Source organism: Sphaeramia orbicularis, chromosome 12, assembly GCF_902148855.1.
Source record: "Sphaeramia orbicularis chromosome 12, fSphaOr1.1, whole genome shotgun sequence".
Taxonomy (NCBI): Eukaryota; Metazoa; Chordata; class Actinopteri; order Kurtiformes; family Apogonidae; genus Sphaeramia; species Sphaeramia orbicularis.
Window position 1 is genome coordinate 18350718 of NC_043968.1, and position 17404 is coordinate 18368121.

General features: G+C 37.9%; 2 protein-coding genes across 8 annotated transcripts in view; both read left to right on the top strand.

Annotated features, from left to right (window-relative positions):
- The first annotated feature begins 167 nt into the window (after positions 1-167).
- Positions 168-8224, top strand: nudcd3 (NudC domain containing 3). Its single transcript, XM_030150748.1, has 6 exons — positions 168-516; positions 1786-2087; positions 5197-5329; positions 5429-5572; positions 5656-5844; positions 7111-8224. The coding sequence occupies exons 1-6, from the start codon at positions 319-321 to the stop codon at positions 7219-7221; spliced, it is 1077 nt and encodes a 358-aa protein (XP_030006608.1). The 5' UTR covers positions 168-318; the 3' UTR covers positions 7222-8224.
- A 5574-nt stretch (positions 8225-13798) lies between these two features.
- Positions 13799-17404, top strand: part of camk2b2 (calcium/calmodulin-dependent protein kinase (CaM kinase) II beta 2) — a 54185-nt gene continuing 50579 nt past the window's right edge. For 2 of the 7 annotated variants that reach the window (XM_030150741.1, XM_030150744.1), the window contains exon 1: positions 13803-14069. In XM_030150741.1, coding sequence (XP_030006601.1) covers positions 14008-14069 — 62 coding nt within the window. In that variant the 5' untranslated portion in view covers positions 13803-14007. Of the gene's footprint in view, positions 14070-17404 lie in introns of all 7 variants that reach the window. The other 5 variants (XM_030150745.1, XM_030150747.1, XM_030150739.1 and 2 more) reach the window with 4 other exon arrangements.

Genomic DNA, 17404 nt, shown 5'->3' on the forward strand with positions numbered 1-17404 from the left:
CTTTAAATAAATATATTTGGATAATTATCATCATTAGGAAAGTAAATAAATAAATAATTTATTTTTTAGTGTTTTATATTTTGATCTCACGATTCTCGTCAAGCTTTACGTTTTTTTTTTTAAATTTAACGTTGAAAGTCAAGGAACCGGAAGTGTTATTGTTCTGGAAAGAGCAGCGCAGGCTTCAAGAAATTTGACCCAGCAAGTCCTCCTTGTTTTTTACTTAAACTAGTTCACAAAGACTTGTTTTTGCAGGTAAACTGTTGGCATAAATACTTAAGAGTTTAACGCATAAACGGATAACTATTACAGGCTGCGATGGCGTCGCCGCTGGAGATGACAGAGATGTACGACAACGCTCTGCTGGGGATTCTGCAGCATGTGGGAAACATACAGGACTTTCTACAGGTCTACTTTGGCTTTTTGTACCGCAAGACGGACTTTTATCGCCTGTTGTCAAGTCCTAATGACAAGATGGGCTTTCCTCCTGGAGTGGCGGAGAAGATGGTTCTTAAGGTGAAGTTCACTTTGATGAAATATAGTTACACATTCTCATGACGAGAGCGACAGTCAGATTTATCTCCCAGTAAAACTACTACGTTACTCTGCTGATATTATGTAACAGAAAACCTTATAAACCTTTGTCGGAGTCATAAGTGAGCTAACTGTCCGTGTGTTGGCAGAGCAGTCACTGATATTTAATGAGCAGTGTGATTCTTCTTTAGCTAGGTAAGATGTGGAAAGTGGCTGAAATAAAAACAGCCTTTTATTTAAATCTAAAAAGTTGAATTACATTTACTTATTTGTCAGGGAAATGTAGTCTTAAAATTGGTAGCTAATTTTCCTAGGTTTGTAACTTTCATATATTTGGACCCACAAAGGCCAAACAGAGGATAAAGTCAGACTGACCACAACTAAGTTAAATACTGAAATCTGTTTATGATTCTAAACATTAAAATGACCTTGTTTGTAAAATACAACTCTGTGATAAAGTGCAGTGCTGGGATGTACTAAAGTACTTTAACTGTTACTTTTACTTTAGGTCAGTGTAGCTTCATACTTGTACTCCATTACTTCTCAGAGGAAATGTTGTATACCTCAGCATTTGTCTGACATTTTCAGTTACTTTCTAGTTTACTATATAGCCACTACTAAAACTTAATTTTATTTAGTAATAAAACCAGTGTTTAAAGTGAACATTGTTCAGGGGTTTAGTTTCTTTTTAAGGTTGCATTATATAATATTTTTAAAATCCCTCTTTTATTAAAATGCATTTTCATTGAAAACTATTTTCCCGAGACCTTCTTCACTTTTTAGAAATAAGTGGTTCTCATAGGACACTGAGGCAACAAACTTCTGATGATCTTATAGAATATGGTGCATTGTTATAGATTAAACTACCAGTAGTAGTTGAAATAATTTCAACCCTAAACATGTACATATATAGAGTAGTTTAATGTATCAAAAAATCTCAAATATAATCATGAACACTGACTGAGGGAGCATTTAAATTGTGTAGTAACTACTTTTATGTCAATGTTTGTAATACACTTTGCTCATAATACTTTTACATAGATACAGTTTTGAATGCAGTAGTACTTTTAGTAAAAGGTTCATGACTACTAAAGTGAGTCCCAGTGCCAAACAAGGTCTAAAAGTGTTTTCCTCTCCGGTTAAAGATGAGTGAATTGGTCAAATCCAGGTTTATACCCTGTTTTATCATGATCCCACACTAATGGATTACTTGAATCATTTCATCTGTGAAATCTTGTGTTTCCTCCTCAGACATTTAAGTTGTTTGAGAAAGTGGCAGAGCACGACAGGGAGCGACAGGTGATTGAGTGGCAGCAGAGAGAGGAGAGTAGATCTGTTCCCCCGGCAGTTCAGGAGCTGGAAGTCATGTCTGAGCCTCAAGAGGAAACCAAAGAGCAGAGGACATCAGAGGATGCCCAGATGGAAACCTCCCCCTTGGACGGTGGGGCCGCTTCACGTCCTGCCCCGTCAGAACCGGCAGACAAGCCTCAGTCCAGCAGCAGCACAGACCAGTTACCTCAGGCAGACCAGGCAGCCACTGCCAACACCAAAGAGTGAGTAACTCCAAGTGTCAACAAGTCTTTAAATAATCTTTAAGTTATTAATCATTTCACTTCATTGGAGGTCTTTTCCAGTGCATCTCAGTAAATACACTTTTACTTCTCTGTGTTCCCAACCAATGTGTGAGAGACATGTCAGAATAATAATAATCAGGCACCTAGTGTTCATAAGACTGAGACAGTTGTGAAATTTTCATTGAATTTAGTTTTGAGGTTGACAGTATTTCTTGGAATACATTAACTTGAGACACTGTGTATGGAAGTATACAGAAAGGACACTGAATGGATCTCTGAGGGAACGGGCATGTCAGCTTCTACATGGTATTGTATGAAAATAAAAAAGAAAACCCCTCCAGTTTTTTTATATGCTGTAGTTGACACATAGGGCTACATTTTTCATAATGGTGTCAAAGAGGTTGGGCGTGTCCCACAGTGTCAATTTTAAGGTAAAAATCTAGGTCAAAAGGTCATCTAACTCAGAAGTACCCATGCACAAAAGAATGTTAGATTTAGATTCCCTATGGTCTCCCCTTTACAGAAATACCTTGTGTTTTAAAACCGGACCAGTGGTTGCTGAGTTACAGCAATTTGAAATTTGGCTGCCACGGCCTTTTTGCGCAAAAAAGTGAAAAAATGAAATTGAGATATCTTGAAAACCATTGGTCAGATAAAGCTAAAATTTGAAATTCTGGCTTTTCTAGCTATGATTTACCTGGTCATTAGATAAGGCTACATTACCTTTGTCTGAAATAAATACTTTATGAAAGTTTTAAGTGGTGATAATGTATTTTTTTTGGTGACCAACTTATCATAGATTTTGCAAAAAAAAGCCTCGAATACAGGCACAACATGCACACAAATTATAAAGTCATGACTGACTTACATGTAAATGGTCAAAGTACGTCCTACAATGACCAGGTACAGGCTAAAATATTCACTACAAATATGTTCTGCGGTGATATTTCTTTTTGTGTATTTAATAGTGTTCATGTATCATATTCCAGATCAGTTTCATCCTCCAGTTGGTACATATGGGTTGAAAAGTTTCCATGGGTGTGGTGCTCACAGACGCTGTGTGCTGGGTCTTGGCAGGTTTCCTGTAAACTGGCCAATGAGAACAGAAGTTTTCGGGAGGGGGGCCAGAAAGAAAATGGCCTATTTCTGATAGAGGCCTGTCTTCCAGACCAGTATCAGATAAACAGGGAGTTTCTTGAACTGTAAATTATGCAAAGCTGTTTTGTGGGAGACCCAGAATAAAAATATGCATAATAGATCCCCTTTAACCGATGAGGAGGAACCAGTCGGTGAAATCAGCTGCTGTCAGACTTCTGGGTCAGTGTAAAGATGTCCAGCTCTTTTAGCCTGTGATGCTGTCTGACGGTGATGACAAGAATATAGAGCCGGGAAAGAGGCAACCCAGATACAGAGTTCTCCCATGGGTCACATATATCTTCTGTTGTAGAGTCACTGTCATAGATTAATGACTACAACCAGTAAATTAACAAGTATCAGATGAAGCTGTCATGAAGCTGTCAGCCTGGTACTGTTTTTTTATGTGTAGTTATTATATAGTAACTCCAACTAGAGCTCTTCACTTATGCCACCTTCACAACTTTTAACAGGTCAAATTACATCAAAGGCTTAAATCACACAATATTTAACGTTTTTAACATAAAATTACCCCTTGGCTGAAGTGAGTAATTGACAGTTGATAGGGAATGATCTGAGCAGTCTATTAAAAGAAAAGAACAGTTTCTCTGATTTTAGCCTCTTAAAACTGAATATTTTCTGTTGTCTTTCCACCTCTGTGACATTAATTTGAATGTTGTGTCAAATAAATGACATTTTGACAAAATCTGCATCATCCAGGGATGATTTGACGAAGTGAGGAAAGGAAAAATGAATCCAGGCATATATTCACTTTTTTTCTCAGAAATGAAAGAGATGCTACTGTCGTCTGAAAAATACAGTTGTTAAGTGCAGTTTTTCTAATGAATTTTAAGCTTTTCACTGTCTGTGGCCATGAATTTGGATGACACATTAAAACGAAAGTACACTGAAGATTGTAGAGTAGATCTGCTCATAAGATAATGTAGAAAGGATGTTAAAAAGTGTTCATTTACATCAATCAATTTTGCATCTCATTTGTTATTATTAAATAACAACAAGATATCGTCATTTTATCCATCAGTGATCATCTTCTACTGTTGAAAAACCTTTATTGGACAAATGCTGCAAAAAATACTGATAAATTAGCAGTAATTCTTCAAGACAAGCTGCCAGGAAGTTGCACACATCACCTCTATGAACATACAGCTGTAAGAGGATGTTCTGCGTGCTGTCATTTTTCACTTCCCTTTAATGTCCATAAATGTTACACTGAGTAAATATGACTAATAAATGACAAAGCTTTTGCATTATGCCAGAAAAATGCTGTTTCTGTATGTGTATTCACTGTGGTAAACATACTGAGGAGTGATTATAGAGAGAATCTAGAGCCTAAAGCAGAGGTGTTAAACATACAGCCTGCCACAGATTCTAATCCGGCCCACAGGATGAATTTGCAAAATTTACTGTAAACATTAACAGTCAAGACTGTCAAACTCATTTTGACCCAATTTAATCACAAGTGGGTCAGACCAGTAAAATAATAGCAGAATAACCTATAAAAAATCACAAATTCCAAACCAAAATTGTAACAATATTCTGCCTGTTACTAAATGTTTTGTGCCTTTTTATAGATCCACTGTCATCTGTAATGCATCTATATAAATAATAAGTTTAGGCATGATATTGTTAAAATTGCACTTATTTTTCTTTACATTTTCAGGCTTTTCAGGTTACTCATTTGCAATAGGAATCTTTGTAAGTGTAGACATTTTAACATTTTCATAATTTAATTCTACTTTTTTATACTAAAACAAAACTGAAAAATGTGGAATTGTCAATATTTATAGGCTATTTTTCTATTATTTTCCTGGTCCAGCCCTCTTAAGATCATATTGGACTGAATGTGGCCCCTGAACTAAAATGAGATTGACAGCCCTGGCCTAAAGCAATTTGCGTAACCTGTGTTTTAATGTGTGTGTATGTTGTGTTTCAGGAGTCAGAAAGCATTTCAGTCTGACCCTGACAGTTACAATGGAGCGGTGAGAGAGAACTACAGCTGGTCTCAGGACTACACTGATGTGGAGGTCCGTGTGTTTGTACCAAAGGCAGTTGTTAAGGGTCGACAGGTAAACACAGGTGTAACTACTCCTCCCCTCAGGGCTACTGCTGTCTGAACCATTACCGTTTTGTGTCAGAAATTATTGTTTTCTTTGCGCTCTCCTCAGGTGACGGTGAGCCTACAGACCAGCAGCGTACGAGTGTGTGTGAGGGACGGCGTAGAGGAAAAAACACTGATGGAGGGAGAATTCACACATAAGATCAACACTGAGAACTCTCTGTGGAGCCTGGAACCAGGAGACTGTGTAGTTGTGAGTTCAGACACTAATTACTTTAATTTGTTTGCGTGATTTACTCAAAAGCAGTGATTTAATCGGCTCTATTTGACTTCCAGCTGTCACTCAATAAGACCTCCGAGGTTTGGTGGAACGCGGTGCTGAAAGGAGAAAAAGAGATTGATATTAACCAGATTAATCGGGAGCGCTCCATGGCAACAGTTGATGAGGAGGAGCACGCTGTTTTGGACAGACTCACCTTCGACTACCATCAGAAGCAGCAGGGCAAGCCACAGAGTCATGAAATGGTGAGGACCGACGGACTCACACTCACCCCTAGATGGCACTGCAGTCCATATGAGCATGACCGATGGACTGTTTCTCAAAGTCATGGACCCTTCCTTAGTCTTCCACATCTTCATAGTCCAGGCGAGAGTCCGTCATGCTGATTAGTACACACATGAATGGATCAGTCCAGTGAGTGTGAAGGCTGTGTCAGTGAAAAGGTCCCGACCCAGTTTGGTGCTTTAGTAACACATGATTTTGATACGTTTTTCAATAGATGGAAATGAAAACACAAATGAAGGCGATAACAAGCCATCTACACCCACTCATTCACCGCCTCACTCACTGAAGCCAGTACATAGCTCATTAGTACACATCAGAATTATATCTAGTAAACTGATAGATAAAAGTACAGGGGTGACAATAAAAGAGGAGCCGCATCTAGATGTTCTGCTGCAACACGGAACATCGTAGCTTAGATTTGCCCCAGATGCCAACATTCATTTTAAATATTTCTCTTTTCATGTGCACACGAGTGAACTTAACTATAACTCTAACTTACACCTTATTGTTATCACTCTGTAAATCATAACTCATATCCTCCTGAGACCCAGGAAAGTAAAAGTTTTCACTTTTTTATATTAAATAATTGCCATAATTGCAAACAGCATGATGCAAGATTTTTTTTCAGTTGCATTTTTTTTTAGTGGACTATTTTTTGCGGTGGACTGCGTTGTTTTTTTTATTTTTTATTTTTGTAAGTAAATATGCATTGCTGGGTCTCAGGAGGATATTGCACTCTGACTTGTTGCTGTGTAATTCCAGAGAACTATGTGTTCTTGTACTCAAATAATTATTTATTTATATAATTCTTCTTTATTAGGGTTTTTCTTTTTTTTTTTTTTTTTTTGCAATATTTATTTTATTATCTAAGCACTTAGGTTGAGATAAGATAAGATAAGACTTTATTGATCCCACCATAGGGAAATTTCATGAGGGAATTTCAATGAGTTGTACAGACGCATAGATTTAAATACATAAATACATGTTGAACATGCTGTTTACAGTTAATTTTTAAAGGATACATGAATAGGATTGTGGATGCCTAAAGAGTACAGAGCATCCACAAAGGCATCGTTGAAAATCCTCTGAAAGAATGACTCAGTGACATAAATTCAAAGTTGTATCATTTTGTACAGTAAAGCCTGCAGGATCTTTGACTTTGAGAAACACCCGTACATTCAGTATTTATTTTCACGGGGTCAACACGTGTCTGTGTCTCTTTCCAGAAAGTGCATGAAATGCTGAAGAAGGGCTGGGACGCTGAAGGCTCGCCGTTCAAAGGGCAGCAGTTCGACCCCTCCATGTTCGACATCCCCCCCAGCGCGGTGCAGTTCTGAGGTGCCTCCACCTCACAGCCAAATGCGAACTGAATTCTAGTTTACACGTTATCGGCTGTAGTACAGTCAAACCAGTCCGACTCCAACCGGGGCAAGAGACGTGACGCTGAGAGGTTGGGTTTGAGTAGAGTTTGATGAAAGGATTCTGATGAGGACATGTCATTACAAATTATGTGACGTTCTGGAAGTATGAAATTGGTTAGGTACTTCTACGTCGGTAACTGCTTTGGTCTTTATTTAAAAAATTTACAGTGCCTAAGTTTGTGTTGGCCCTACTGAATGAGTCGTCTATCATCATTTTTTCATGTTTATTGTCAGTTTAGTTGACAAAACACGTGAATCAAACCAATTAAATGTAATAACATACTGTAGTCTTTAATCTACTCTCATCCGTGCAAACATTTTCTTTCGCCCAGTATCTACTTTGATATTTTGTTTTGTCATCTATATTTATAGGAAAGAGATGTCAATTTCTGCAGTTATATCACTGGTTCTGCCACCACATGCTGCTTTTAACTCCTGAAAATAAATATTGAATCCAGCAGCAATGGATCAGTATGACATGTTCATGAAAAATCAGTGTATTAAAACTGTAAAGCTAAACTATTATAAAACACAATCATTAGCCAAACATTAAATATTTATTAAAATATTCATGTTTATTTATGTGTTTGATGATCATTAATAAGATAAGTTAAATTTGCGGCTGGATACTATATTATCTCTGCCAAGGAGGTGGTATATTTACTGGAAATTGTAAAAAACTTAGATCACATTTTGTTAGAACTTGGTCAAAAGTCAATATTCACCCGCTGTTAACAACAGGTGAAGTTTTAAGAACTCATATCTTGGTCAAAACTCAAGCGATTTGATTCTAAACAACCACACAGACATGTTGTGTCAACACCCAGGGTCACAGTGGATGAAGTTGTTCATGTACTGAGTGAAAACCTTTGGACTGTTGTTGAGATTCTAAAATAAAATCTTGAATGAATTTGCATAATCATGCTTTGGATGGTATGTTTTGGGGAATATAGCTGCTTTGGTGGTGTAGCAGGAAGTAGAAAGTAACAATGACATCACTGGTAAGGAGGGGGAAGGGAAACTTAGAAATGAGACACACCTGAGAGCTGTGTGTGGAGGGAAACTCAAACGAAGGAGAGACTGGAAGGAGGTCAGAGCAAAAGGAGAAGGGAGATTGACAGGGAAAGGAGGAAAAAAACAAAACAAAAAAGAAAACCTTAATGTGACTTTAACTGAAGAATCTGGAAATGGACTGGTGTGGACCCAGGAGACTTTAGAAGAGAATCTGAATCCCTGGAGCAGGCGGACTTGTTCTGCTCGGAGTCAGCAGTTACTCTCTCTCAGAGGACACCCACAAACAGATAAGTTCCCCTTTTTTCCCCAAACTCTCCTGGCTTCTCCTGCTTGTCCTGAAAATACCCCTGTGTTCTCTCTCTTCCCCCTACTCAACACATATATGCCCCTAACCTCCAACCTGCCCTGAACTGGACCCCCTTCATCTTTACCCCTTCTCACACACACACACACACACACACACACCCCATGAACTGAACTCAACTCCATACCTACATGAAAAAGTTAGTGTTCTGAGATGGACTACCTAAGTTTAATTTAATGTCTGTTTAATTAACTGTTTAATTTCGGATTTAAGATTTTTTTTTTTTTTTGAGTTGATGAATAATTAGAAATGTTTTGATGAGGATGTAGATGATTTTGAACTGATGATTTAAAATAGAGAAAATTAAGAAACCTTAATTATATGTTATCTGATGTTTTTTGTAACAAGGAAGTGAGCAGCTGGGGTTTTTTTTGTTGTTGTTTCTTTCACATTTAAGTTAAATCTGTAATAAATTTGACTTGTGGAAGGTAATTTATCCCTTCTCCTGTCTGGCGCCCAACATTTTATTTTTGTTCATGTTATTGAGACTTCTATGTTACAGTGGTTTCTACTGTAGTTTAATGTTGGTAACTGATTCATTAAGTTGTGTTTCCTCTGTCTTTATTAGGTTCGGGTACAGACAGCACCAGGCCCAGTGGAGAATTAACTACACGACTTTTCCCAGATATAATGAAGGCAGTTAGTCCCCAGTGAACTTCTTTAGCAACTTATGTTTTTAACCTTTTTATCTGCTGCAGCTTTGCCATTCTTTCTACACAGATAAGATAATAATAATAATAATACTTTTTTTTAACTGAGAAGTGATACATTTTCTAACATTTCCACAAACTTACACAGAAAATGCTAGAACCCAGACTGCACCCATGTCCTCTGAAAACATGGAAAACCTAAAAAAAAAAAAAAAAAAAGCCTAATTAATCACTGAATAGCTTATTTATTACCAGTGGCGTTACTATTGGCTGTCATTTGATTTAGATACCTTGTGTGATCCTTCGTACGTCTGTTTGCATACAGCTGGACAATGTTTTTTGCTGCACATCAGATGATCATTGATCTGTTTCCTCCTTGCAAATGTAAAGGAGTAGGTAATGCACTGAATGGGCGATTGGAAAATGAAAAATGGAAAGACAGATGCAGAGTGGTGAAACACTCTGATGATGAAGCCCTATGATCTGCTTTAGGCAAGAGGTGACATTTGGACACGACCAGCATTGAATGTTTGATCATTAAGGATCGTTTTGTTCTATTTTGTTAGGATTAAGTGATGACAAATAATTCATTAGAAACTGAAGTTAATTGAATTTCTTTGCAATAATTCAGATGGTCTGATAAATACATATAGCCTTAATGCAGTAGTTCATATAGGGGAGTACACCCTTTGTACGTACAAGTAGCTGCAGTAGAGGCACTGCCACAAGGTCATTAAATGTAGACACTGTGGGATTCATGCACAAACAAATCTATTTCTGCACAAAACAAAGAACAAAGGAACCAATGAGATTTCAGAAAAAAAAGTGCTAACAAAAGTGAAAAAGTGACTGCACCCTTATATCAGCTTCACAGAAGTGGCTCAAATATGATTTCTTTGACTCATCTGTGACTTGTATGTTTTTTTCATGACAGTATGAATACAGAATCTGATCATTTTAAGTCTGATCTGGGCCACCTCTGTATGTGGTCCTGAATCAGACACAGATCTGTATTTTATTTTATTTATTTATTTTTTTTACAATGTGACCTCAGTCTGAACAGTCAGATCCAAATTCATGTGACTTATACTGTACGTCACTTTAAATAGAGATTCATCACAACTCTGTACCATGAGTCACTCAAAGCAACATGTACATGAATGCAGCAGTAAAATACAGGGTGTCCCATAAGTCTCCATACATAGGAAAAATAAACGTTTCTTGACATAAAACCATTTTTATTTATATAATATGCTCTATATGACTGCCATTTTGTCAGGAACAAATTGATCCAAAACACTTCCTGTTTTTTTGAACTTGACAATAAGTTTTGCCACAGTGTTGCGTGTGATACTCGTCCCATGGTTTCTGTTAAATGCGCTTGCAACCATACGACTGCTTGCTGAACCGGCCATCAGGATGATTTCAATTCGTTGCTCTTTATTCAAATGCATTCTTTGGGTTATGTGAAATATAAAGAAATGCATGTTAGAACCATATATGTATGGAATGTATTATGTGTCCTATGTATGGAGACTTATGGGACACCCTGTACATCTACAAAATTCCTCACAGGGGCCTTTTTTACTGCACGATGACTGATATTACTTAATATTTTTGCTTAAAACAAACTTTTTTAGAGCACAACTTTTATTTGTAGTATTTTCACCATATGTATTCGCACTCACTCCAGAATCTGGCATTTAAAAAATACAGATTATGTGAACAGCCAAACAAAAAAAATGTGATCTCAGCAATAAATCAGAATAGATTGCTAAGGCTGGCAGTGTGAATGTAGCCACCCCTTTCAGCTACTTGATGTTGGAAACCTGATGTTCCTCACACAGGTACCCCACAAGTGGTGTATGGAGTTCAGATCAGGCCTTCAGTCCTTCAGAAAGGCAGTGGAGTGATGAAACCAAACACTCACGAGAAGGGTATCGATCATCTTGTCCTTACAAATCTACATTACATAGTGGAAACCATAATTCCATCAATGAATCTGAGATTGTAAGTACAAGCAGAACACATGTGCCCCCAAATTATGACCCTACCATGTTTGATTTGAGCATTTTTCTAGATAATGTTCATCTCCATGTCCCCCCAAGACCCAGGAAAGTATAAAAGGTTCTTTCTTTTTTTAAATAAAGCTTTGAAAGTCTTTTCCCCATCAGAGGAAAAATGCACTGCTTGGTCTCAGGAGGATAAGTTCATAGATATCAATTAGTTTGGATCAGATGATGGAAATACAGTATGTTGATGAATCATTTTTGATAGTCATTGTACAGTAAAATGACTCCTGTGAGGATTTTTGTGGATGCATTTTACTGCTGCATTCATATGTATGTTGCTTTTGAACTATTTTACAGTGCATGAGTGATTCCTTCCACTGTGGAGTTGTGATGAATCTGTAGTTAAAGTGATGTATGAAGTCACATGAATTTGGATCTGACTGTTCAGACTGACGTCACATTGAAAAAGTGTCTGATTCAGGACCTCATATGGAAGTGGCCACATCAGACATGATCTCAAGAGGATAAGAACATGCAAAAATCTATTTATTTGGATCAGGTGGAAAATGATTATTGATTAATCCTTATCAACAGTCATTGTGCAGTAAGAAGGTTCCTGTCAGTATTTTTGTGGATGCATTTTACTGCTGCATTAAGTTATACTGTATGCTGCTTGGCCTCGTAAGGATAAGTGCATGCATCGTTCAAGTAGTTTGGATCAGATGTGGAAAAGTATGATGGTGGGGATTCATCATGGTATCAGACATCTCAAATGAGCTACACAGGATCATTAGAGTGGATTTTAACCCTTTCACGCATAGCAGTCACTACAGTGGACAGTTCATCTACAGCTGTTCTCTTGTATATTCATGGGTTTTGTTGTTTTAGTTCCATATCAGCCAACACAGTGGACGCTTAGGAATCATCTCATACATTGCAGTTCATACCATTATTGTAACTTTGATGTTCTTGATAAACCTGATCTGCAGTAACATGTTTGAGTGTAAATCAATTGCTAGTTGTTATTAGACTGTAATTAACAGTTTTCTTGAACAAAAAGTTGTTTTTTTTGTATATTATCTCCATGAAGTGAGTAATAACTAGTATTAGAGTATGATAAAATGTGAGAAAACATCAGATTAGCTACATTTAAAAAATTTTTTTTCATAGTTTTCACACAGTATGTCACTTTCTGATATTGCATTTTAAATACATGTTTCTTTGCTTCAAAAATTAAACGCATGGTGTCTAGTTGAGTGGACATTTTTGTAACTCCATTAACCCTTTCATGCATAAATTATGAGAACCTTAGTCAAGATTTTTTTGAGTGTTTTTATTCCTCCTTAGGCATGAAAAAAAATTGCAATTTAGTTTTTTTTTTTTTTTTCCTCTCATGGAGTTGCAAAAATGTCCATGCATTTAATTTTTCAAGTAAAGAAACATGTGTTTAAAACCCAATATCAGAAAGTGAGATGAAAACAATTAAATAAAAACATTTTAATGCTGCTAATCTGATGTTTTGTCACATTTTAACATATTCTAATGCTAGTTGTTTCTCACGTCATGGAGATAATATGCAAACAAAAAACTTTGTCTAACAAATGACAATTAATTTACACTAATGCATGTTACTGCAGATCAGGTTTATCAAGACGAGCAAAGTTACAGAAATGATATGAATTACACTGTATGGGATGCATAAGTGTCCACTGTGTTGTCTGATATGAAACTGAAACAACAAAATCCATGAATATACAAGAGAACAGCTGTAGAATAACTGTCCACTGAAGTGACCAGTATGCATGAAAGGCTTAAAATAGGTTTATTAAAAATTTTTAATCACATTGTTTTTTTGTTTTTTTTTTCATGCCTAAAGAGGAATAAAAACACTCAGGAAAAAATTCTTGACTAAGGTCCTCATAATTCATGCATCAAAGGGTTAACCACACTCTCCCTGAATTGAAGGTTTGTGCCACAGATAGACTGATGACACTGGTGTTTGTTCCCTCGTATTCTCTGTAACCCTACACCTAAATCAAATTCTAACCTTTTATGTGTATTGTTTCTGAATAGTAAAAAAAAATCCATTCTGGTTGAACCTTCTCAGAAAATCCTAAAAATAGCTTAATAAGAGGCAGCCCCAGTAAGTTACAAGTGAAGTAATTTCATTATGGGGCTGCAGGCTTCTCCTCATCCTCTGATTTATAATAATGTGTAATCAAATCCTGCGCTCCCCCGCACTCCTCAATCAGCTCGCTCTCTCTCTCTCTCTCTCTCTCTCTCTTAGCCTTTCATTTACATGCTTCTCTATCTTTCTCTTTTTTTAATCACCTGAAGGAGCGCGTCATGTGGTGAGCTCACATTTCCATTTTGTGTGGTATTAGTAGAGTCCCCACCCGGCGCACAGGCTCAGAGCGCACAGCCCCCGACGCCGTCCGATCCGGGACCGTGGTGCGTCTATGCGCGCGCGTGTGTGTATATGTGAGTGTGCATATATGTGTGTGTAACCTATATGCTGTGTGTTTGTGGCGGGCTGCAGCTGAACCACTCAGCCGTCCGGAGCTTTGAGGTGGGCGGAGACTGAGCCTGAGGTCCTCCCGTCCGCAGCGACGCACCGTGCATTCCGGACTCGGCACCCGCACCGTCCGTCCGAGGAAACATCATGGCAACGACTACTTGTACACGTTTTACAGATGAATACCAGCTGTACGAGGAGCTTGGCAAGTAAGCCTCTGTTAGATTCCGTTTCTTGTGAGTCCTGCATGCAGCCCTGACCCTTGTCCTACATGATGAGGGATGGAGGTCTGCACATCTGCGGTGATGAATGCAGCTCCATCCCTTCAAAACAAAACGCACGCTGGAGGTTTCTCTGCACTTTACAAAATTAGCCTCTCTTTCTCAGCCTTTACATAGTGATCAGTTGTCATTGCTTCCTTTTCCTTATGAGACCACCTCGATGCAGGAGCCAGTCTACAAGCCATCATATAGTTTGTGCATGAAGAGCAGTGTTGTACAGATGGGAGGCTGTATGAGCCCAGGAGCACTTCTGGGTCCGTGCAGCATCCCTACCCCCTCCAACCCCCCCTCCACCACCACCAACCCCCTATGCCTAAAGGCTAATTAGGGACAAACAGGCCCTAATATCAGGGAAAAGCTGATGTGTTGGAATTAAGCTCCCTCCTCAGCTGCTGGCTTTAATCACAGTGGCACACAGCTTAGTAGAGAAGTCAGAGAATAACACTGCTCCCCTTGATCTGCTGCTAATCTAATGAGGTGTGTCTTGTGATGAAGAAGAAATGGAAGAGATGGGGGGGCAACGGTAGCCCTAATAGGGTGCAGACAAATTGAGAGAGACTGAAGAGGCTATGGGTGCCACAGTGGGTAGATGCAAAGTGGACTCAATGTCTCTGTCAGGTTGTGCGTGGGTAGAGAGGATCTCTCTGCAATGTTTGCCTCACAGGAACATTTATTCCACAGCCTTGGAAAAAAAAAACAAATTCACTGCTGTGGAACGTTTATAGCTCTTAGTTAATGTTGCCAAGATCTTGTAGACTTTCCTTTTGTGGCTGATCTCTGGCTGTGTGTGTGTGTGAGATGTGATAAGTTAAAGACAACAGACATACCCGAGTGGCAGCAGCTGCCCTCACTGATAACAGAGCTGTTTTACTGCTTTACTTGTGTTGTTTTGATTGATTATTGTGTTGTCATTTGTGTGTGTGTGTGTGTGTGATGCAGATGTAGAGACAGGAGGAGTGTGTCGCTAATACCCGCTGATTACCCAGAGAGGGGGTGTATTTAGGATGTGAGTGTGAAATGTTGAGACAGTCAAAGTGTTAGTAGGCAGGCTGCATCTGATGTCCACCCCTCCCCTGACTGACTGGTTACATACTGGAGCATTTCACTGAATCCAAATACAGCATCAAATCCACTTTAGAGCTGCACCCAACACTTATTGTACTCACTGATTTGTTTGCTTGGCTGGGTTTTCTGCTTTGAAATCAAAAAAATGGTCTCATCTTACTCTGAATTGGATGCTCAGCCAGTCAGTCAGTAGAGTAAGTATCTGCTGTTCAGATCTGAATTATTACAAGTTTGGCTTCAAGTGGTAGGAGTCATGAATAGGAAACAACTGTGACCTTAATTCGTTTGAAAGAGAGAGAAAGAAGAAAGAAACCACCCGTTAAAGCACGTACTGTTTATGTCTTCAAGTAACTTAAAGAAACACGTGTCATAACCTCATGTTTAAGATCTAAAACTGACATTTTTTTTATATTCATCTAGTTTATTAATCAAATAATCTTTTCCAACTGAAAATCAAATCCTTTTAAATGAAGAATGACATGTATGTAAGTCATAACTGAGTTGATATTTATGACATGAAACAAATTCTGATACAACTAACTGATTAGGCATTTAACTGTTTAATCTTTAATAGTGGTTAGGTTTTTCTAATGTGGACATTACCTTAAATCAGTGTTTTTCAACCTTGGGGTCGGGACCGCATATGGGGTCAGCTGGAATTCATATGGGGTCGCCTGAAATTTCTAGTAATTGATAAAAATAAAAACTTACTAATATATATGGTGAGTTGATAGAGACAATCACAATCCATAAAAGACATGACAAACTATGAAGCTGAAACTGAAGCACTGTGGTACTGTTTATCTTTCAAATGTTCATTGTGGTCAGTTTCAGATGCTGCAGCTCTTTCATAATTCATAGTTTGAGTTATTGTTTGTTCAGTATTAATTGTCAGCCTTGTAAATCCAAGCTGGACTGACTGTACATATCCTGAGCAAGGAAAATAAAATTCTCACTCTGTGCAGTAATCTACACCTGGCTTTTCTACCTCCGTCCATAATAATATACATTATATAGACTAAATGTTGTCTAAAATGAATGTTTATTTGCAACATAGTATAGCAAACTATTGTATGATCAAAAAGAATTAATTTTAGCAAAAAAAAAAAAAAAAACAGTCCCTGTTTTGAATGTCTGGGGTCACCAAAATTTTGTGACGTTAAAATGGGGTCACGATCCAAAAAAGGTTGGGAACCACTGCCTTAAATTCTCCCAAATGGCCAATGGCATCTATTTCAGATAGGTTTAATGTACAACTTGAGTAATTTCTTTTGATATACTGTATATATTAAAGTTTTATCAGAAGCCTGAGTTTTGGAATTAAAATATAAATGAGTAGATATTTTACATGGATCTCAAAGGATGAGCTCATAGGATTCAGGTGAGGTGTGTTAAGGTTGATTTATTGCTGATCAAATTGACTGGCAGGAATGAACCTGCTTAGAAAATGTGAAGCCTGTTAAGTCATTAAACTTAATCCTTAAAGACTGACAAACAAAATACTAATTACTTTCTAATATCCAAGTTGCTGTTTTTTTCTTTACCTCGCACACAAAATCTGAATGATTTTGCATATGTTAGTAAATGTAGTCAAGTGTATGGTATGACATAACATTTAATAACATACTCAGTACTCAAAGATCATCGGCTCAAAGACTGACATAAATACTCATTACTCCGTTACACTAAAGGTTTTTGATTTTTATGAAATGCTACTGAAATGTTTTGTCCAATATGCTTTGGGAATAAACAAAAAATTAAATAACGGTCCAAAGGTTTAGAGGATTTGTTTGGCTTAAGACATCCAGCTTATAAATATAACTAGACCGAAACAAGGAAGCGGCTCTCATTACAGAGCCCTCCTGACTCCCACCTGCCCTGCAGATAACCTGCCATGTCGGAGCCCTGCTGCCTTCTCTACCACACACCAGGAGTGTCAGAGTGTCATGCTTACTCACCCTGTGCGCTCATAATGTATGCGTGTTAGAGTGCTCGTGAGAGGCAGGGGCTGTGAGGGGAGTGTGAGTGTTTCATTGCGTAACAATACTGAGGTGAGATAAAATTAGCTCTGAGAAATGACAGAGGTGGTTATTTCTGTTTTCCTCCTTTGGGTTTGATGAGCACAAGTAACCCTAAAACACACACATTCACATTTATCTTGGCTTTTCTTCTGCTAATTCTCACTGTTTCATGGGTAT